Source organism: Scyliorhinus torazame, chromosome 8 (genome assembly GCF_047496885.1).
Source record: "Scyliorhinus torazame isolate Kashiwa2021f chromosome 8, sScyTor2.1, whole genome shotgun sequence".
Lineage (NCBI taxonomy): Eukaryota > Metazoa > Chordata > Chondrichthyes > Carcharhiniformes > Scyliorhinidae > Scyliorhinus > Scyliorhinus torazame.
This window is the reverse complement of record NC_092714.1, coordinates 42,943,912-42,966,130: the sequence shown is the minus strand read 5'-3', so window position 1 is coordinate 42,966,130 and position 22,219 is coordinate 42,943,912. Positions and strand designations below refer to the sequence as shown.

The window sequence follows — 22,219 nt, the reverse complement described above, 5'->3', positions numbered from 1 at the left end:
GAATGGGTTAAAGTGTGTCAGTTTCAATGCAAGGAGCGTCAGGAATAAGGGAGATTAACTTAAGAGCATGGATCAGTATTTGGAACTACGATATTGTGGCCATTACTGAGACATGGATTTCACAGGGGCAGGAATGGTTGTTAGATGCTCCAGGGTTTAGGTGTTTTCAGAAGAATAGGGAGGGAGGTAAAAGATGAGGGGCTGTGGCACTTTTAATTAGGGAGTGCATTACAGCGCGGAAAAGGAGGTAGTTGAGGAGGGTTTGTCGACTGAGTCAGTATGGGTGGAAGTCAGAAACAAGAAAGGAACAGTCACTTTATTGGGAGTTTTCTATAGACCCCCCAATAGCAGCAGAGAGATAGAGGAACAGATTGGGCGGCAGAACTTGGAAAGGTGCAGAAATAACAGACTTCTCATGAGTGACTTCAACGTCCCTAATATTGACTGGAATCTCCTTACTGCAAATGGTTTGGATGGAGCAGATTATGTCAGGTGTGTACAAGAAGGATTCCTGACTCAATATGTAGACAGGCCGACTAGGGGGGAGGCCATATTGGACTTGGTGCTCGGCAACAAACTAGGCCAGGTGTCAGATGTCTTGGTGGGAAAGCATTTCGGTGACAGTGACCACAACTCCTTGACCTTTACCATAGTCATGTTGAGGGATAGGAACAGATAGTATGGGAAGGTATTTAATTGGGGGAAGGGAAATTATACTGCTATTAGAAAGGAGCTGAGGAGCATAAAGTGGGAACAATTGTTCTTGGGGAAATGCACAACAGTAATGTGGGGGTTGTTTAAGGAGCACTTGCTGCGAGTGCTGGATAGTTTAGTCCCACTGAGACGAGGAAGGGATGGTAAGGTGAAGGAGCCTTGGATGACAAGAGAAGTGGAGCTTCTGGTCAAGAGGAAGAAGGAAGCTTATGTAAGGTTGAGGAAGCAAGGATCTGGCACGGCTCTAGAGGGTTACAAGGTAGCCAGGAAGGAACTCAAAAATAGACTGAGGAGAGCTAGAAGGGGGCATGAAAAAGCCCTGGCGGAAAGGATTAGGGAAAACCCCAAGGCTTTCTACACGTATGTGAGAAATAAGAGGATGATCAGAGTGAGAGTAGGGTCGATCAGGGATAGTGGAGGGAACTTGTGCCTAGAGTCGGAGGAGATGGGGGGGCCCTAAATGAATATTTTGCTTCAGTATTCACTAGAGAGAGGGACCTTGTTGCTCATGAGAACAGTGTGAACCAGGTTAATAGACTCAAACAGGTTGATATTAAGAAGGAGGATGTGCTGAAAATTTTGAAAAGCATCAGGATAGATAAGTCCACTGGGCCTGACGGGATATACCCAAGGTTACTACAGGAAGTGAGGGAGGAGATTGCTGCGCCATTGGCGATGATCATTGCGTCCTCACTCTCCACTGGAGTAGTACCGGATGATTGGAGGGAGGCGAATGTTGTTCCCCTGTTCAAGAAAGGGAATAGGGAAATCCTTGGGAATTACAGATCCATCAGTCTTACATCTGTGGTGAGCAAAATATTGGAAAAGATTCTGAGAGTTAGGATTTATGATTATTTAGAAAAACATAGTTTGATTAAAGATAGTCAGCATGGCTTTGTGAGGGCAGGTCATGCCTCAAAAGCCTCATTGAATTCTTTGAGGATGTGACGAGACACATTGATGAAGATCGGGCAGTGGATGTGGTGTAAGGCATTTGATAAGGTTCCCCATGGTAGGCTCATTCAGAAAGTTAGGGGTCATGGGATACAGGGAAATTTGGCTGTCTGGGTACAGAATTTGCTGGCATAAGAAGACAGCGAGTGGTAGTGGATGGAAAGTATTCTGCCTGGAGGTGGGTGAACAGTGGTGTCCCGCAGGGATCTGTTCTGGGACCTCTGCCCTTTGTGGTTTTTATAAATGACTTAGATGAGGAAGTGGAAGGGTGGTTTAGTAAGTTTGCCGTTGACACAAAGATTGGGGGAGTTGTAGGTAGTGTTGAGGGCTGTTGCAGGTTACAACAGGACATTGACAGGATGCAGAGCTGGGGTGAGAAGTGGCAGATGGAGTTCAACCTAGATAAATGTGAAGTGATTCATTTTGGAAGGTCGAATTTGAATGCTGAATATAGGGTTAAAGGCAGGATTCTTGGACTACATTGCTTCTTGGTCTTTTGGCTAAGATCAAGCGTTGGGTCAAGCCCAAGATCAGGTGCAATGCCTGTTCTTGTCAGCTTGAAACTTGCCTGTCTCTCTTGCGTGTATTATGAATTGGATTCAATTTGAATTTGAGTTGGTTTTTGGAGCAAGCGAGGAGGTGTATTTGTAACTTTGAGAGAGGAATGACGTTCTTATAAATATTTCTCCCAATACATACAGGGTCAAAATAGAATACATTCTAAAAGTTACTACTAGTGATAATAGTAGATGCATTCATATAATAATTCAATGTGTACCAATTTAAAGCAGATGTTAACATGTTTCATTTTTAAATGGGTCGATGCCTCCAGTTAAAATTTTTGAGAGGAGAATTTGTTAAACAATTCTGGCCTTGTACTTTAAACCTCTTTAAGCAGAATATTTGAGGTAGAAAATTTGAGATTAATTCTCTCATTTAACCGTCATTAGAATATAATTCTGAAATGTAGCTTTCGTAGCATTTTAATTTCTTCCTGCGGAAAATGTTGAGAATATCTAGTTTCATAATTCATGTTTTTGAAATATAACTTATAGTTTGGGAATTGGACAAAGGTAAGTTAATTCATTTTTTTCAAAGCAGAGTTAAAGCAACATATCCTCAAACCAATGGATTGTCAGCAATGCCTCAAATTTAAAATTGTAGCCCGAGTATTCAAAGAAGAGCCGAAAATATAACATACATTATAAATATGAGACGTATGAAGAGAAATTGAATCGGCTAGGATTGTATCATTGTGGAATTCAGAAGAATGACGGGGATCTCATTGAAACCTATAAAATTCTAACAGGATTAGACAGGGAAGATGCAGGAAGGATGTTCCCGATGGTGGGGGTGTCCAGAACCAAGGGTCACAGTCTGAGGATACAGAGCAGACCATTTAGGTCAGATTTGAGGAGAAATTTCTTCACCCAGAGAATGGTCGGCCTGTGGAATTCGTTACCACGGGAAGTTGTTGAGACCAAAACATTGTATATTTTCAAGAAGCAGTTAGAGATAGCACTTTGAGCAAAGGGGATCAAAGGATATGGGAGGAAAGCAGGCTCAAGCAATTGAGATGGATGATATGCCATGATCATAATGAATAATGGAGCAGGCTCAAAGGGCCAAATGGCCTCCTGCTCCTATTTTCTATGTTGCTATGTTTCTATAAGAAGTTGTTGATGGAATCCAGTTGAGGGCGGGTTTGTGCAGGTTTCTGAAAGGGACGATGCAATAGTGGACCAGTTGTACCTTGTGAATTAAGAATTGATCCCTGATAAGAATTATTGCGACTCCATGTAGATTTGATGAATTGAGAAGATATATCTCAATTCATCAAATTGAGACACCGTGGGCAGCACGGTAGCATTGTGGATAGCACAATTGCTTCACAGCTCCAGGGTCCCAGGTTCGATTCTGGCTTGGGTCACTGTCTGTGCGGAGTCTGCACATCCTCCCCGTGTGTGCGTGGGTTTCCTCCGGGTCCTCTGGTTTCTTTCCACAGTCCAAAGATGTGCAGGTTAGGTGGATTGGCCATGATAAATTGCCCCTAGTGTCCAAAATTGCCCTTAGTGTTGGGTGGGGTTACTGGGTTATGGGGATTGGGTGGAGGTGTTGACCTTGGGTGGGGTGCTCTTTCCAAGAGCCGGTGCAGACTCGATGGGCCGAATGGCCTCCTTCTGCACTGTAAATTCTATGATAATCTATGATATCCAGTGTAGGTTCTCAATTTAAGGATAATGAATTGTGCAGAAATCTATGCAATTTTCTTTTCACGTCCAGAATGCTTAATATTTCTATAAGAGACTGCTTGTGATCTGGAAGGCAGCATTGCAGTTTCTTTCACAAATGCAGCAAATACTACATTCACGGTGAAAATCTAAAGGAGGAATGCTTATAAGCCTGCTTTAAAAACTTTTCTCGTGCCTTCAGAACTTACACCCACCTTCTGCCCAACACCCCCACCACCCACTCCCATCTCCATAAATTTGCCTGTTGCAAATTGTATTTTTGCATATTGTACACTATTCTCCTGCAATAAAGGCGATATGAGTACTGGGTATTAAAGCCATGATATGGAGATGCCGGCGTTGGACTGGGGTGAGCACAGTAAGAAGTCTTACAACACCAGGTTAAAGTCCAACAGGTTTGTTTCGATGTCACTAGCTTTCGGAGCGCTGCTCCTTCCTCAGGGTATTAAAGCATGAGCTGTGGCAGGTGAAAGGCCTGTTGCATTTTCTATCTAATTCCTTGTTTTCAGGTGGCATTGAATCTCTACCAAAGGCCATTCTTGAAGAGTCAGCTTTTTGGAAGCTGGTGATTTAATTTTGTTAGTTTAGCATGACCACTTAGCATGCTTATGGTCTCTGTATGAATTTGGCAACCTAGTACCAATCTGTACCAGATTCCAGACAATATTAAGAGAACACACACAGAGTGAGCTTGAAATTGCCGAAAGTGATATTTGTAGAATGCCAATAGCTAACTGATATAGATGTGAGGGCGTGATTCACCAGCCATGCTGCATCCTAAAAGGAGCATAATGTGGTCGGCAAATGCCAGGAGACCCCGTTCTGGGATCTACCCGCTAGTCACACCTCGCAAGATCTAACGCGATGTGTATGAATCACTTCTTAGCAAATCTGCACATTAGAGCGAGACAGTTAGTTCCCTGAGGTAGCCAAGGCATTGGGACCTAGCTCCTTCGTCTTGGAGATTATGGGCGCGCGGTGTTCAGTACTGATCTCCACAAACGGGGACCAGATGGAATGGCACTTGTGGGAGTCACCCAGGGGATCGGAGGCCCCCAGGTATTTACCCACTGGGCAGGGGGTGGGTGGCACTCTGGCAGTGCCACCTGGGTACCAGCCTGGCTCTTCCAAGGTGTCTAGGTATCACTGCCTGCTGGCAGGGGCACTGTCAAGTTGCCAGGCTAGCAGTGCCAAACTGGCATTTTTGTTTGGTGGTGATTGGGCCCGGGGGTGTCCTGTGCAGGTGGGCTGTGGGGGTGGCCGAGAAAGCCCTTTTAGGTGAGTTGGGGCTTTGGGGAGGTTCGGGGTCGAGAGATCATGATGCCATTTAAAAATGGCATCCATATCTCTCCCTGAACTGAGGAGTTTGAATGAGAAGGGCACCTCAGTGCAGGAAATAAGAATAAGTGTGGCCTCGGCTGCGTATTCCCCTCTAACGCCCCATATCTAACTGGAATCCTGCACGCTATGGGACATAGTTCCCATTTGGTTCAATCGCACAAAGCGCTTTCAATTGGTCTGGATTCAAATCCAGGTTCCAGAGGTCATAGAGTTTTATGATAACCAATTCTGGAAAATCACTACCATGGAGATATTGGTTGATAATTATGTTCAAATGACATTTCTCTTTGTATTCCAATATCAATGTAGTCATTTATAAATGTAGTTACCTTACTCAACTGTTTATAAAGGTATTAAGACATCCATTAAAATATAAAATGGAATGCTGCTCAAGTTCAATAAGTGGCAGCCCATTAATATCACCAACAGTAAATTCTACACTTATCCATATAGTCGCTACAGTGCAGAAGGAGGCCATTTGGCCCATTTAATCTGCACCACATCTCTGAAAGAACACCCTACCCAGGCCCACTCCCTGCAACCCTGCGCATTGGTCATGGCCAATCTACCTAACCTGCACATTATTGAACTTTTGCTGAGGTACAACATTATTCCAAATCTATTCCCAACACAAAGGAAGTTGATTTATGGTCATGTCCTATGTTTCACTGGGATTACAACTGCATGATGACTAGTGACATGTAGTCAAGAGACTTGCATCCGGAAATTTTTTAAAAATCAAGTCCTTTTCAGAATCATTCAAAGTTACCAAATGGTAATACGTAACTTTACAAGCCTAGATTAATTTACATTATGGGGTTCTTAATTGTTTTTACATTTGGAAAAGAGGCTACTTTTAAGAGCATGAAATATTGTGTCAAATCAACTGGCACATGTGTCCCTGCAGCTCACATCCCGTGAAGTGCACGGAGCAGCTAATTAGTTGAAATTACACCAACCTGAATTATACAATATAGATAAAACATGAATGGGAATGATTGGAGCTTATGCATGGGATAACGATGGCCTGCAGCATTAATTTAATATGTGCCATTTATTGATTGATCTGTTACATGTCATCTTATGAAAACAATGTTCAGGACTAAATGATCAAATGCCTATCAAAAGTAGTGTAAACATTAGGTATGAATTTGATCTCTTTGTTCTTTGTTCTTTGTTGCACCATTATCCACCTCCATTCATTGCGTATTGGGTTCTAGTCTGTCACTGACATTTATTTCGAATTGAAATTCAGACCTCTGCCTCAGAACATGAGCTGAGAATGAAAACTGTACATTATTATAACCTTTGCATGACTATAGTGTATTATAGCATTTTTCTCTCAAAGTAAACAACTTGGTCTGAATTTTTCAAGTCTGCACAGGCTGTCAGTGAGCATCTTCTCAGGTGCATGATTTGTATTTACCCAACAAGGACCTGCAGCATTCCTGTGGGTTCCTGCTCTCCTGTCTATGGGTTTGGGACAACAGGCCCAAAGTCCTTTATTAAATATGCAGATCGGGCTCCAATGATGCCATCAGCTGTAATTATAACCCAAGGACTGTGTGTGGAAGTCATTGTGGCTTTTCCATCTGACCAATCAAGCAGGAAAAAGAGCCGGGTCAAAAGATGACTAAACAAGGCAAGTATTTTGTCTTTTTAAAATCTTCCTTTGTGGGGCCAGGAGGAGCAGGAATCCTCCTGCGATTCCTACAAGGAAAGATAAATCGGCAATCCTAGCTCCAGGTTTTTCTCCCAACCAGGGACTTTTGTGTCAATGGCCATTTGTTCAGTCCTTTGTGGTGGTGTCTCACCTTCTAACATTTTTCTTCTTCCTGATGTTTGGGTGGGAGTGAAGAATTACAAGAAGGCCTGGAGTTAAAATTTCCTGGGTCTCATTCTATCAAGGTTTGCACAGTTTCACCATCCACCCCCACCCTCCACCATTATCAACCACCCCTGCAAGTCTTAAGTTTAAATTGGGCCTTTAGTCTTGGCCTACAAAGTACTGTCTACCAAAGTATATCACACTTAAGACTCCTCATCAAAGCGAGCCTGTTGTAACCGCCTATTGATCAAATAATGCCATTCTTCTATTTTGTGGAGGCCACAACCTGTATTTTAATGCTTTGTGTGTCTTGCAGTTTTGCTGTTAACTATCATTATCATTCCCTTACACCCTTCTGCCTACACAGCAGCACAGTAACGTTATTTGTTACTGATTCCATTTGCACTTAGAATCGTAGTTAACACACACTATTATATAAAATAACAGCTGCTGTGCAGGGCATTAAAGAATGTAATTCATCTCAGCTTCTGCTGATATTCAGAAACAGTTAGTCCTGTAGCCTTAGCAATTCATTTGCTCCATCACATCTCTGTTGAATTGTAGCCAGGAAATACCCAATAACCAACACACTTTATATACATATATAGAATTGTGTCTGAATAGGTTGGTTCTATTAAAAATACAATGCAAACAAATAAATATTGTCTGGTTTCAGACATCTGCATATCTCTTTCTGATAAACTAGAGAGATGGAAAGTTCTTTGAGCAGATGTTCCAATTTGTAATGACGGTGGTGTTTAACCTGTGTCTTAGTTTGATTCGATAAAACCTGTGAAAAGTGCAGTTTGAATAAAAGAGTGACAGGGTGTCAGAATTTAATGAGAAAATTGCAGATTAATGGGGCAACACTTCGGAGACTTCAATATGGGTTGCTTTAATTGAAGCCTATCTAAGGAGTAGAAATACCTTGGTGTACCACTGGCAATCAGTTTTGATGTTCACAGCCCTTATCCCAGTCTCTGAATTTGACATTCACAGTATGCACTCCAGTGATGCCCTTATTTCAATCACAGCCTTTGAAGTTGCTCAGCTTGATGTACTTGCCCCGATGGGTAAGAAACTTCAGAGGGGGGAATTAAGTTTTAGTCGTGAGCAGTTATGCCATATGGATGACAGTGAATCATCAGGTCATTTTGTGTTCTGTCCAATATTCTTTTCCAGTGGATTCACTATTACCCATTTTATGGTGTCATGAAGATAAACCCTATATCCCCACCTCAATGATTCAAGACCTAAGTGGATTGTTCAGTGCAGAACGGAGGGAGTGCTGCATTGTTGGGGATGATCTTTCAGACGTTACATCAAGGCCCTGTCTGCCAGCTCAAATGGAAGTCAAAGACTTGATGGCACTATTCAAAGAGTGAGGTTTTTTGCTGTCCTGTCCACCAGAGAACACACATCTAACATTTGATGAAAATAGAATTACTGTAAATTCATTGATTTGCTGCACGTGGGATCTTGCTGCTTTGACTATATAACAACAAAACTTCTAAAGTAATGGAAAAGCACTGTAGGACTTACTGAGGATAAAATAAATATATAAATGCAATTCTTTCTTAGGTAGAATGGCAATACTGTTCCTATTGACAGGGAAGCGCATTCTGCTGAATTGTTACATACTCATAAACATTATAAAGAGATATATCTGTTTTGAAACTGATAGACTCAGTCGACTGGATATTTCTCTCAGTCTGTTAATCACCACATTCATAACAAATTATTTGTGTATTTGCCAGGACTCACCTGTAACGTATAACCTCAGACAAAGAAAACAAATTAAACATAGCAATCATGTACGATACTCTTAAGATTGAGGCAGGCATGCAGTTCCACAGTTGATGTTCAATAAAAATCTTGGTGCATATTATTTCAAGAATATACATATGGAATCACAGAATTGCTACAGTGCAGAAGGTGGCCATTCGGCCCGTCAAGTCTGCACTGACCCTCCGAAAGAGCACCCTACCTATGCCCACACCTCTCTCCATCCTCATAGCCCCAGCTAACCTTTGGACACGAAGGAGCAATTTAGCACGACCAAGCCACCTAAACTGCACACCTATGTGACTGTGGGAGGAAACCGGAGCACCGGGAGAAAACCCATGTAGACGCTGGGAGAACATGAAAATTCTACACAGTCACCCAGGGTCGGAATCAAACCCGACTCCTTAGTGCTAATCACTGTGCCTCCGTGGTGCCCCAAATGCTTTTATAGTGCCTTCAATGCAATAAATCATCGCAAGGCGTTTTACAGGAGCATTATCAAAAGCATTTTGACACCAACTCACAAAAGGAAGTATTATGTTAGATTACCAAAAGTTTGCTCAGAGCCAAGTTTTAAGAAATATCTTAAAGAGGAGAATAAGATCGAGAGGTGGGGCGGTTTAGGGATTGAATTCCTACCTTAGTGCCTCAGCAATTGTAGGCACAGCCACCAATTGTACTCAATAATCATGTGCTTTACAGTTCATTTTAAACATTGTAACTTCCTAGCCTGTACTGTAAAGTACAATACAAAAGGCAAACATTGGAGTCTATTTATCTATTGTTTGATGGTATTCGATGTACAGAGTGTTACAAAATGTTTTTTTAAAGTAGTTTACACTGGATTTGGGATTTTTATTAGACATTGCATCAGTACTTTTGTATGGGAACAAATTGGAAATAAGTTGGGAAATTTGTACTCCGATCAGATGTGCATTTATTCGAAACCGAGTGTCTTGAATAACTTGCAAGGATGACTATAATTCTGAAGAAGGTTTGGTGAAGAAATATGAGACTATTTGTTTATTAACTGTTGTTTGTTTTCACAGTTAACCTCCTGGATTCTAAAGCAGTTCAAGGGGAGCTGGGTTGGATATCCTACCCAATACATGGGGTAAGTGCAGAACTACAACCTACAAAATACTTAAATCTGGCTCATGATTTAGATTCCATACAAAAACCCCTGTTCTTGATCTCACTGAAGTGTGGGTTCAAGGCTAAGGCAGAAAAAGGGCACCAAAATGATATTGTTTAAAATTGGTTGCTTAAGGCAAGGTTTCACAAAGCCAAGTGTTCGCCTTGAAAAACGTCTATGTTCAAAATATCAGCAGCGTGACACATTGCTGCTTTGTTTCTACCCTTTCACTCAAACTTCGGATTAGTTACTCCTTTTCTTTGTATATGCAGGTTAAAATTATTCATTTAGCTCAATCCCAAACTAAAATTGCATAAATGTCACCGTCACCTTACATTAAACTACAAATGTTGTGGTTGATCTCAAATGATCAAAATCTGTAGGATAATAAAGCTGAAGTTCAGGAGAATCATTTTAACCATGGATGACATCGAACTAGTCAACTGATACACTTGACACCAATGGAAGGGAGAACAGGGTGGAGTGTATCATATGCGAACAATCTGATTGCCCATTTTATACCATTTCCCATTGGTATAATCTCCCTAGCTCCCACCCCTTGGACTACCCTAATGTCAGGAAAATATAAAGGGCAATTTTCTGAATTTACATCTCTGGCAGGGAGCCCCACCTGCTGGAAGGACACATCATAAATTAAAGTGGGCATTGTTTACCACTGACAGTGCAAAGTCCTAAAATTATCCCTGTAATGTGAGAGTCAATATTGAGCCCCAACAGGCCTGAAACTTCAATCTTGCCGCTATACAACTTTCTGATCTCACACATAGCAATGGGTGCCACATGTTAGGTTGGGGAAGGGACAGATCATCAGTGAATCCGGCTGCTGGTCAGTACCCAGTCGCCCCTCTGGAAAGTGTACTTGTATAGTGTGATGTCAGAAGCAGACATTGCTTGTCATGATCAGATATCCCACATGTGCACAGTACATGATTGCATGTGAGGAATGCCTAAAATGGACAAAAGGTAGCTTTGGTAGCTTTGTACTCAGAATGAGTCTTCAGAAGTGGAGAGCTGAAAAATAGCAGGACATTTATTTTTAAACAAATCTGGCCTTTGTGTAGTAAATTTTGAGAATCCGACATGGACACAGATGTGTAGAGTGGATAGAAGGGCAAAGTCTGCCATGGTTAAACAGAAACAAGCCATGCTTCGGCGGGAAGCTGATTAAATCTTTTACTAAGTGTTTCAAATGAACCTATTTATACTGCTACTCATTTAGAGACTATTCTGTCTGGATATCCACCATCTGTTCCTTGCGTTTAGTCCTGATTTAGTTCACATGGTACCATTTGTCTCTCACATACACGCAGTTCACATGCAGATAGCTGGCATGATCCGTGCATCATCTGTAACAGCCTGCCGTTAATCTCTCTGTTTTACAGGCTCTGACAAACATGCCAAGAAGTGTATGTTCTTTCAGACGTGATTTGCATCAAATAATATAATGTCAATTATGTTATTCTTTTGTAAATATGATGATTTGTAGCTGTAATATCAACATAGTTTGGTAATTAAGAGATGGAATAATGGTTAAAGGCGACACAACTATTTCCAGAAACATGACATGCAGGCGACAGATCCCAGCCCATTGTTTAACCACATTTTGTTTCATCACCGATGAATTTGGCTTCCAGCACAGCAAGCCCAAAACGTAACACACAAATACACAGATCATTTTCAATTCATAATAACAGTATTGTGAATTGTTCAACAAATCACAGTATCGACCAATTCTGAAACTACTGTGTAATTCCTGACCATTTTCTACACTTTTGATTTCTACGGGGCTGGATTCTCCATTGGCATGATCTTCTGTTTCGCCGGCAGCGCACTCACAATGGGCTGGCTCAACGAAGGATCCTGCTGTGGGCGAGGGCGCGCCAGATCAGAAAAAGGGTGCAGCGGGTCAGAGAACCCCACCCACAACCTTTGAGTTTAAATCATTACCAACCTGGTCGTGGCCACCAAGCTTTGTTCAGAAACATCATATTGAAGATAAAAAAGAGTCCTGATGGGCTTAAAGGGTCTTGGTGAACTTTATCCTCAGGTCTTAAACGAGGCGGCCAATAACGTAGTGGAGGCATTGGTGTTAATTTTCCAAAATGCGCCACATTCCATGTTACAATCCCAGTTGATGTTATAACTGGACAGGAAGATCCCACAATGGAACTTTGGCTCAAAAGATCGTAACTTTTACTTTTTAAAATTAAAACGTGGAGGAACAGAGTCACAGCACCGTTAATTAATTTTAACAAGAAAAAATATTTATTAAACATGAAATGTTGAAAGATAATATACTCCTCTACGCCCCCTTAGCTTAACAAATACATATAGATTTAAAGATTAACATGGAATACAAAGTATATCTTAATCTACAATGGTCTCATTAACACAAAAGATCCCATTTAAGCGCAAAAGGGATGAGAAGAGTAAGGTGTGATTTGATTGAAATTTTAAGATCCTCAACAGCCTTGACGAGGAGAATGTGGATAAGATGTTTCCTCTTGTGTGTGAGTTTAGAACTAGGGGCACTGAATTAAAAATAAGGGTCGCCCTTTTAGGACAGAGAATCTTTTCAAAGCGTTGTGTTACTTTGGAACTCTTTGCCTCAGCAAGTGGTGGAGGCAAGGTCATTTAATATTTTTAAGGCGGAGGTAGATTGATTCTTGTTCGGCAAGAGAATCAAAGGTTATTGAGGAATGGATGAGATGGTGAAATTTGAAATACAAGCAGATAAGCCATGATCTTATTAAATAACAGCGCAGACTTGAGGGACCAAATGGCTAACTTCTGCCCCAATTCCATTAGTTCATTTGTCCGTAAATCACAATAAAAGTACCTCTCACCTTCGGGCAAGTTCTTGTCTAAGCATGGTACTGCAAAACTGGTAATAGTGAATGGAGAGGCCCTATTACATCACTCTCATTTTTTATTTCCATTGAAGTATGCAGCAATTGGTTGGGGCAAATTTCAACCCCCCCCCCCGCCCCCCCCCCCCACCCCGCCTCACTCACCCCCCAAAATGAAATGGTTGTGTTCGGATTAAGGTGGGTTAGGATCAGGTGAAATGCCAAGGATCCAAAAATCTGAAAACTGGCCTTAACAGCCCCGTTTCAGATTTAACAGAAATGGGACAAGGGGTGAGGGATCAACTCACTACTAGGATTGCTATTTAAGTATTATGATGAAGTTAGCAGGCTAGGATTTAGCCTGCAGATTTACCCCTAGCCAGCTGGGTTTCCACGGCTTCAGGAAACACAACAGCTGAAAGGAGGCAAGAACAGCCGTGTGGAGAAAGCCAGTCTCTTAGAGCACTGCTTGTGACCTCGGAGGAGCGGGGCTGCATCCACTTTGTCCCACCAAAATTAGCTTCTTCCCTTGAATTGGGCTCTCCCAAGTAATTTCCCTGACTCCCTATAGTATGACCTCACCCCCAATCTACCTTCAGGTTGTGGGAGTGGTGGGTGGGATTGAGCCATCACCCTCATCCTTTCAATGACAGGGATCAACTTGGGCTGAAGAAACGGAGTCCATCCCTCCACTTGCTCGCCATAGCAGTTGTATTGCAGTCCTTGCCACCCTGACTGGGAGCTAAGTCTGTCAATCCAGCTGACTCGTGGGCAAGGATCATGAGAATAGAACCGAGTATGCAATGGAGTCAAAACTCCACAGTGTGCGGTGAAGCGTGACCCTTTTGTTTTCCAGTCCAAAACGCACCCCTCCCACCACCAACTCTCTACCCTGGCCTACACAACCTTTTCAAAACTGGAGCAAGTGTTCCTGATGACAATGTGTTCGCTTATCTCAGTCTGTGTCTGTCTTCATGATCTTCAACTCAGTTCCCAAACAGCCTTATGCCTCAGACTTGCATACTTCAATATTTCATCCAACTCTGTTGGAAGGACGCAATTGATGCAATATCAACTGCGTTTTGATGGGAGCCTCGAGAGAAAATGGAAAGGTTACTACTGTTCTTCAGTTTTACCTGAAGATTGTGCATTGTTCATTTTAAATCTGTATTATCTCAGGCAGAAAAAGTCAAAAAGTTTAACTTTCATCTACAAATATAACTCTTAGTAATTCAGAAACCTGGATCACCTCTCCAATCCGTATCTTTCCTCCAATGAAAATATGCTTGAAAGTCTCACCTAATATTTTAGATCCTTGAGGCCTAGAACCTCCATCTCCCTCTTCTACAAAGATCTGTTGAAGATAGCGTATTGAAAAGTACAAAACATATTCCAGATGTGTCCTCACTCGTAATCAATGCAAGGTTAGGGTAACCTTGATGGATTCTAGTATTTCATTAACTTTATTGATTGTAGCTTAGCATTGCCTGGAATCTTTCAGTAAATGATCAATAATTATACCTCAATGTTCTTTTTCTTTATCTTCACTGAATGACACCTCTTTATGTTATTTGGTATTTCCTGTCCCAATAACCATTATCTTGCACTTATACACATTAACACTGATTGGTTTTACTTATCTAAATCAGTAATTCTAATACAGTCAGGATGAATAGGTTATAGTTTCTAATATTCAGATGCTTCACGAAGAACAGATATCAAACAGGAACAGAATTGTCAAGGAGGGAACCAAAAGATTAGTTGAAAAGCTAGATTGTGAGGATGATCTGAGAAACAGAGGGAGCAAAGGAAGCGGAGGACTCTGGGGGAAGGACTTTGAAAGAGAGCATAGTTGAGGTGATGGAAAGCTGTTCCACAGTGGTGGAGTCAAGAAATTGGACCTGCGGAAAAGAAAATCCGACGTATGTACTTCCGAGGCACAGGGCTGGATAAAGATGCAAGCAGGTGCAAGGCATGGTGAATTTTTAAGGCCTTGAATTTGATACATAAAGGCTGGCAAATGCAGTTATAATGGGAAAGATAATGGTTCAGAGGCCAGTGAGGGAGGAATAAAAGGTTGCGATGAAAAAAAATCTAAGATGGGTAACAAACTCTGGGAGTTAAAGTAAGATAAATGTTGATGTAGCGACCGTTGAGGTGGAAGTAATAGATTAAAGCGATGGATAGGGTGTGGGATTGAGAGATCCAATTCAGGGTGAAATAGTGCATTGAGGATTTGAACTATATGAGGGTAAAATGGTGCACTGGAGATTTGAACTATATGGTTCAGTTTGAACAGCTGGAGAAGGGGATTTGATCAGGTGGATGGTCCCTTGCTGTTCATGGTATATATTAATTATTTAAACTTAAATTATTGAAGCATAGTTAATGAGATATCCAATGGTATAAAAATTGACCCTGTGGTTGATTGGGAGGAAGAAAGCTGTGGACCACAGGAAGATATTGATGGACTATTCAGGTGGGTAGAAAAGTGGCAAATGGAACTTAATCTGCAGAAATGTGAGGCAATGCCTTTGGAGAGAGGATACTTGAAAGGCAATACCAAATAAATGGTAAGTTACTGAGAAGTTTGAACGAACAGAGGGATATTGGATTGCATGTCCACAGATCTCTGAAGTCAGCAGGATAGGTAGATAACATGGTTGCAAAGTTACATGGGATACTTTCCTTTTAGTCGAGGCACAGAACATAAGACGCAGGAAGTTATACTAGAAATATATGAAACACTAGTGAGGCCACAGCTAGAGTAATGTGGCAGTGCTGGGCACACCATTACAGGATGGATGTGAGTACATGTAATGACGTGGACAGGCTGGCGGAGTGGGTGGACACGTGGCAGGTGATATTTAATGCAAAGAAGTATGAAGTGATATATTTTAGTAGAAAAAAGGAGAGGCGATATAATCAAGAGCATACAATTCAAAATGGGTGCAGAAGCAGAGAGACCTTGAGGTATATGTGCACAGATCGTTGAAGGTCCAAGGATGAGGAACCTCAATGACAAGAACAAGAGGGGCTGGATTAGCACACTGGGCTAAATAGCTGGCTTTTAAAGCAGACCAAGGCAGGCCAGAAGCACGGTTCAATTCCCGTACCAGTCTCCCCAAACAGGTGCCGGAATGTGGTGACTAGGGGATTTTCACAGTAACTTCATTGAAGCCTACTTGTGACAATAAGCGATTTTCATTTTACATTTCATTCAAGAACAGATTGGAGGAGCTGGATCTGTTCTCCTCAGTGAAGATTGTTGGGAAATTAGTTTGAAGTGTTCAAAATTATGAAGTGTGGATCGGGAGACACTGTTACTGTAGGTCAAGAGGACACCAATTCGAAGGTGATTGGCCAAAGAACTAGATGCGACATGAGAAAAACTGTTTTTACACAGCGAGTGCTCAGGACTTGGAATGCACTGCCTGAGAGTAAGGTGGAGGCAGGTTCAATTGTCGTTTTTAAGGGAGGGAATAGCAGAGTTACTCTTGCAGAGCCATCTGTGCTCTTGCATAGATCCCATTGGCTGAATGGCCTCCTTCTGTGCTGTAACCGTTTTATGATTTCTATGACAGCAGCTTTTGTTGTCACGAGACCATAGTCCCTGGAGCGACGCCTAGTAATGAATTGGAGATAAATTGCTGTCCTGTTGTGTGACCCATTGAGCACTGGTATCTGCAGCTATGATGTCAATAGCCTGAGGTTATACGGCCGCAAACTGGGCTGGCATGAATTCAGGCTGAAGTACCACTGCAGCACTCAGACTCTGCTGGCTTCAGCATGGAAGCTGTGACATGGGGGAACAGAGGCTGCATCGTGATCGGGTCCGAATGTGTGCATGAAAGTGGAGTTGGCCACCACTTCCATGTTGGAAAGGATGGGCTCCAAAGTCCGCACAAAGCCATGAGCAAACTTTGTGCTGGAATCCCTCATGTGCTTTGACAGTGACCACAGGTTTCCTGGCAGGCCTGCCAATGCTGCATGAATTTCTGTGTGCAAGTCCATTTTCCCTTTTTCTTTTTTAAAATTTGAAGTAACCAATTTATTTTTCTTCCATCAAGGGGCAATTTAGCGTGGCCAATCCGCCTAACCTGCACATGTTTGGGTTGTGGGGGCGAGACCCACACAGACACGTGGAGAATGTGCAAACTCCACACGGAGAGTGGCCGGGGGCTGGGATCGAACCCGAGTCCTTGGCGCCATGAGGCAGCAGTGCTAACCATTGCCCCACCGTGCCGCCCAATACAAATCCATTAGTTTTTTTTTTCATAGTCCTCATCCGGTGTCCTCTGCACCAGAACCCTTCCTCCACAAAGCTGCACAACCTTTCCTTCCTGCCCGCGCTGCAGCTGGTTCGTGCCCGCTGACTCATCAGATGTAAGTCGTACCTCCTAAATCTCCTCAGAAGTGGGTATAGTGCCGGGCAGCTGGCTGGATTTCTAAGATCCTGTGATGGTGTTTCATTACAATCAAATCTCTTCTTCCTCTTGCACTTTGCAGTTCTGCACCACTGCCTGGCCAGGTTACAGTTCCTGGGCATGTGAAGCGCGAAAGGCACAAAGGTAGGGTTGCAGTGTGGGGAGGGAGTAAAAACAGGAGGTTCAGGAAGGACATACTGGCACTGGAGCGGGTCCAGCGGAGATTCACACGGATGATCCCAGGAATGGTAGGCCTAACATACGATGAACGTCTGAGGATCCTGGGATTATATTCATTGGAGTTTAGGAGGTTGAGGGGAGATCTAATAGAAACTTACAAGATAATGAATGGCTTAGATAGGGTGGATGTAGGGAAGTTGTTTCCATTAGCAGGGGAGACTAGGACCCGGGGGCACAGCCTTAGAATAAAAGGGAGTCACTTTAGGACAGAGATGAGGAGAAATTTCTTCAGCCAGAGAGTGGTGGGTCTGTGGAATTCATTGCCACAGAGGGCGGTGGAGGCCGGGACGTTGAGTGTCTTCAAGACAGAAGTTGATAAATTCTTGATTTCTCGAGGAATTAAGGGCTATGGAGAGAGAGCGGGTAAATGGAGTTGAAATCAGCCATGATTGAATGATGGAGTGGACCCGATGGGCCGAATGACCTTACTTCCGCTCCTATGTCTTATGGTCTTATGTTTAAACTATCTGCAGCTTGCGGGATCTGAGAAGGGTGATTAGCTATGAGGATACTGAGCCTTTGATCCTTTCAGCCCGAAACTGACCACAGTACCAGCCATGGCTGCTCCAATGTTGGTAAGCATGATTTCCGCCATAGGGGTGAGCCGATACTGCCATGATTGTCCCCTGCCAGTGACTGCTGCTGCCCACAGTTATGTGCCACCTTGTCCTGCAGGAGAGAGGAAAGTGTATGTGTGAGTGTGGTGCTATGTGTTTAGGTGATGTACCTGCCACAGTTGAATAGCTAGCAGTGTGTACCTGCTGTGAGACATGGGTATGTAGCTTGCAGCAGTGCGTGAAGGTGAGATGAAGCTATGAAAGTGGGATTGATAGGCATTGTTGTTAGGTGGTTGATAAGAGTGTGGAGCATTGTGCTTAGCGTGAGGCTTGTGCTGCAGTTTGTAGGATGCAGCATTTAAAGATGTGTTTGTGCTGTTGGGCACTCATGTGAGGTAATTCAGCAATGAATCGGTCCTTGGGTGTAAATTGCTGGCATTGTCCTGCATGGCTATCTGTTCCCATTGCATTCTCAGAATTTGTTTGGAGAACCTCATGCCCTTCTATCGATTAAAGAATTCCCCAGCCCTGTCCACCTAAATGTTGCATTGGAAAACCTTGGAATCTGCTCACTGCCATTCCTGTGTCTTCCCTGAGTCAAAATGACATCTGGAATAGCTGCCAGCATCTGCTGCAGCACAAATTCATGTCCCCTTTAAGAGTTGGGCTTTGCCTTTAAATAGTGCCACTAGCTTGGTAGGGCTGGTTAGCTTGTTAGGGCTGGTTAGCTTGGTGGAGCTGGTTAGCTTAATAGGGCCGGTTAGCTTGGTAGAGCTGGCTAGCTTAGTAGAGCTGGATTGCTTGGTAGGACTGGCTGGCTTGGTAGGGCTGGCTACCTTGGTCAGGCTGGCTACCTTGGTAGGGCTGGCTAGCTTGGTATGGTTGGCTATCTTGGTAGGGCTGGTTAGCCTGGTAGAGCTGGCTACCTTGTTAGGGCTGGTTAGCCTGGTAGAGCTGGCTACCTTGTTAGGGATGGTTAGCCTGGTAGAGCTGGCTACCTTGTTAGGGCTGGTTAGCTTGGTAGAGCTGGCTACCTTGGTAGGGCTGGCTAGCTTGGTAGAGCTATCTAGCTTGGTAGGGCCGGCTAGCTTGGCGGGCTGGCTAGCCTGGTAGTGCCACTAGCTTGGTAAAGCTGGCTAGCTCAGTGGTGCCGCTACCTTGGTAGTTTTGGCTAGCTTGATAGTGTCACTAGCTTGGTAATTTTGGCTAGCTTGGTAGTGTTGCTAGCTTAGTAGTTCTGGCTAGCTTGGTAGTGTTGGCTAGCTTGGTAGTGTTGGTAGTTTGGTCATGCCATTAGCTTGGTAGAGTTGGTAGCTTGGCAGAGCTGGCTAGCTTGGTAGTCTCGGCCATCTGGGTAGTGCCAGATAGCTTGTTAATGCCACTAGGTTGGTCGTGCCAGCTAGCTTGGTAGTTTGGCTAGCTTGGTAGATCTGGCAATCTTGGTAGTGCCGGCTAGCGTGGTCATGTCGCTAGCTTGGTAGCACCGATAGCTTGTTGGTGCCATTAGCTTGATGGTACCAGTAGCTTGGTACATCTGGCTAGCTTGGTAGTGTTGGGAGCTTGATACGGCTGGATAGCTTGGTAGTGTTGGGAGCTTGATACGGCTGGATAGCTTGGTAGGGCCAGATAGCTTGGTAGCGTTGCTAGCTTTTTTGTGCCAGTAGTTTGGTAGGGCTAGTTAGCATGATAGTGGTAGCTTGGTAGGGCTGGCTGGCTTGGTCCTGCCGGTATCTTGGTAGAGCTGGCCAGCTTGGTAGTGCCAGTAGCTTGGTAGTATCAGTAGCTTGGTAGGGCTGGCCAGCTTGGTAATGCTGGTAGTTTGGTGGGGCTGGCGAGCTTGGTAGTGCCATTAGCTTGGTAGTGTCGGTAGCTTGGTAGGGCTGGCTAGCTTGGTAGTGTTGGTAGCTAAGTAGTGCCAGTAGCATGGTAGTGGCGGTAAATTGGTAGTGCCGGTAGCTTGGTAGTGCCGGAGGCTTGGTATTACCAGGAACTGGGCAGTGATGGTAGCTTGGTAGGGCTGGATGGCTTGGTAGTGCTGGTAGCTTGATAGTGCCAGTAGCTTGGTAGTGTCAGGAGCTTGGTAGTGCCGGTAGCTTGGTAGGACTGGCTGCTTAGCTTGGTAATGCCGGTAGCTTGGGAGGGCTGGAGAGCTTGGCAGTGTCAGTAGCTTGGTAGTGCCGGTAGCTTGGTGTGCCGGTAGCTTGGCAGTGTCGGTAGCTTGGCAGTGCCAGTACTTTGGCAGTGTCGGTAGCTTGGCAGTACCAGTAGTTTGGCAGTGTCGGTAGCTTGGCAGTGCCAGTAGTTTGGCAGTGTCGGTAGCTTGGTAGGGCTTGATAAGACCATAAGACATAGGAGCAGAATTAGGCCACTCGGATCATTGGGTCTGCTCCGCCATTCAATCATGGCTGATATTTTCTCATCCCCATTCTCCTGCTTTCCCCCCATAACCCCTGATCCCCTTATTAAGCAAGAACCTATCTATCTCTGTCTTAAAGACACTCAGTGATTTGGCCTCCACAGCCTTCTGCGGCAAAGAGTTCCACAGATTCACCACACTCTGACTGAAGAAATTCCTCCTCATCTCTGTTTTAAAGGATCGTCCTTTTAGTCTGAGATGGTGTCCTCTGGTTCTAGTTTCTCCGATAAGTGGAAACATCCTCTCCACATCCACTCTCTCCAGACCTCGCAGTATCTTGTAAGTTTCAATAACATCCCCCCTCATCCTTCTAAACTCCGAGTTCAGACCCAGGGTCCTCAAACGTTCCTCATATGACAAGTTCTTCATTCCAGGAATCATTCTTGTGAACCTCCTCTGGACCCTTTCCAAGACCAACACATCCTTCCTTAGATATGGGGCCCAAAACTGCTCCCAATACTCCAAATGGGGTCTGACCAGAGCCTTATACAGCCTCAGAAGTACCTCCCTAGTCTTGTATTCTAGCCCTCTTGATATGAATGCTAAGGTTGCATTTGCCTTCTTAACTGCCGACTGAACCTGCACGTTAAGCTTAAGAGAATCGTGAACGAGAACTCCCTTTGTGCTTCTGATTTCCTAAGCATTTCCCCATTTAGAAAATAGTCTATGCCTATATTCCTCCTTCCAAAATGCATAATCTCACACTTTTCCACATTGTATTACATTTCCCACTTCATTGCCCACTCTCCTAGCCTGTCCAAATCCTTCTGCAGCCTCCTTGCTTTCTCAATACCACCTGTCCCTCTACAGATCTTTGCATCATCTGCAAACTTAGCAACTGTGCCTTCAGTTCCTTCTTCCAGATCATTAATGTATATTGTGAAACGTTGTGGTCCCAACACAGACTTCTGAGGCACACCACTAGTCACTGGCTGCCATCCTGAAAAGGATCCCTTTATCCCCACTCTCTGCCTTCAGCCAATCCTCTATCCATGCCAGGATCTTACCTTAACACCATGGGCTTTTAACTTATTTAACAGTCTCCTATGCGGCACCTTGTCAAAGGCCTTCTGGAAATCTAAATAAATCACGTCCACTGGTTCTCCTTTGTCTAACTTCCTTGTTACCTCCTCAAAGAAATCTAACAGATTTATCAGACACGACCTCCCTTTGACAAAGCCGTGTTGACTCAGTCCTATTTTACCATGCACTTCCAAGTACTTTGTGATCTCGGGCGAAATTCTCCCCCAACGGCGCGATGTCCGCCGACTGGCGCCAAAAATGGCGCCAATAAGACGGGCATCGCGCCGGCCCAAAGGTGCGGAATGCTCCGCATCTTTGGGGGCTGAGCCCCAACATTGAGGGGCTAGGCCGGTGCCGGAGGGATTTCCGCCCCGCCAGCTGGCGGAAATGGTGTTTGTTGCCCCGCCAGCTGGCGGAAATGGCGTTTGTTGCCCCGCCAGCTGGCGCGGAAATGCGGCGCATGCGCGGGAGCGTCAGCGGCCGCCGACAGTTTCCCGCGCATGCGCAGTGGGGAGAGTCTCTTCCGCCTCCGCCATGGTGGAGGCCGTAGCGGAGGCGGAAGGGAAAGAGTGCCCCCACGTCACAGGCCCGCCCGTGGATCGGTGGGCCCCGATCGCGGGCCAGGCCACTGTGGGGGCACCCCCCGGGGTCAGATCGCCCCGCACCCCCCCAGGACC

The 22,219-nt window shown here is 44.2% G+C and overlaps 1 protein-coding gene across 2 annotated transcripts in view; it reads left to right on the top strand.

Annotated features, from left to right (window-relative positions):
* Positions 1 to 22,219, top strand: part of epha3 (eph receptor A3) — a 329,916-nt gene that overhangs the window by 12,906 nt on the left and 294,791 nt on the right. For both annotated transcript variants that reach the window (XM_072513451.1, XM_072513450.1), the window contains exon 2: positions 9,924 to 9,988. In XM_072513451.1, the coding sequence (XP_072369552.1) occupies positions 9,924 to 9,988 (65 nt within the window). The remainder of the gene's footprint in view (positions 1 to 9,923; positions 9,989 to 22,219) is intronic.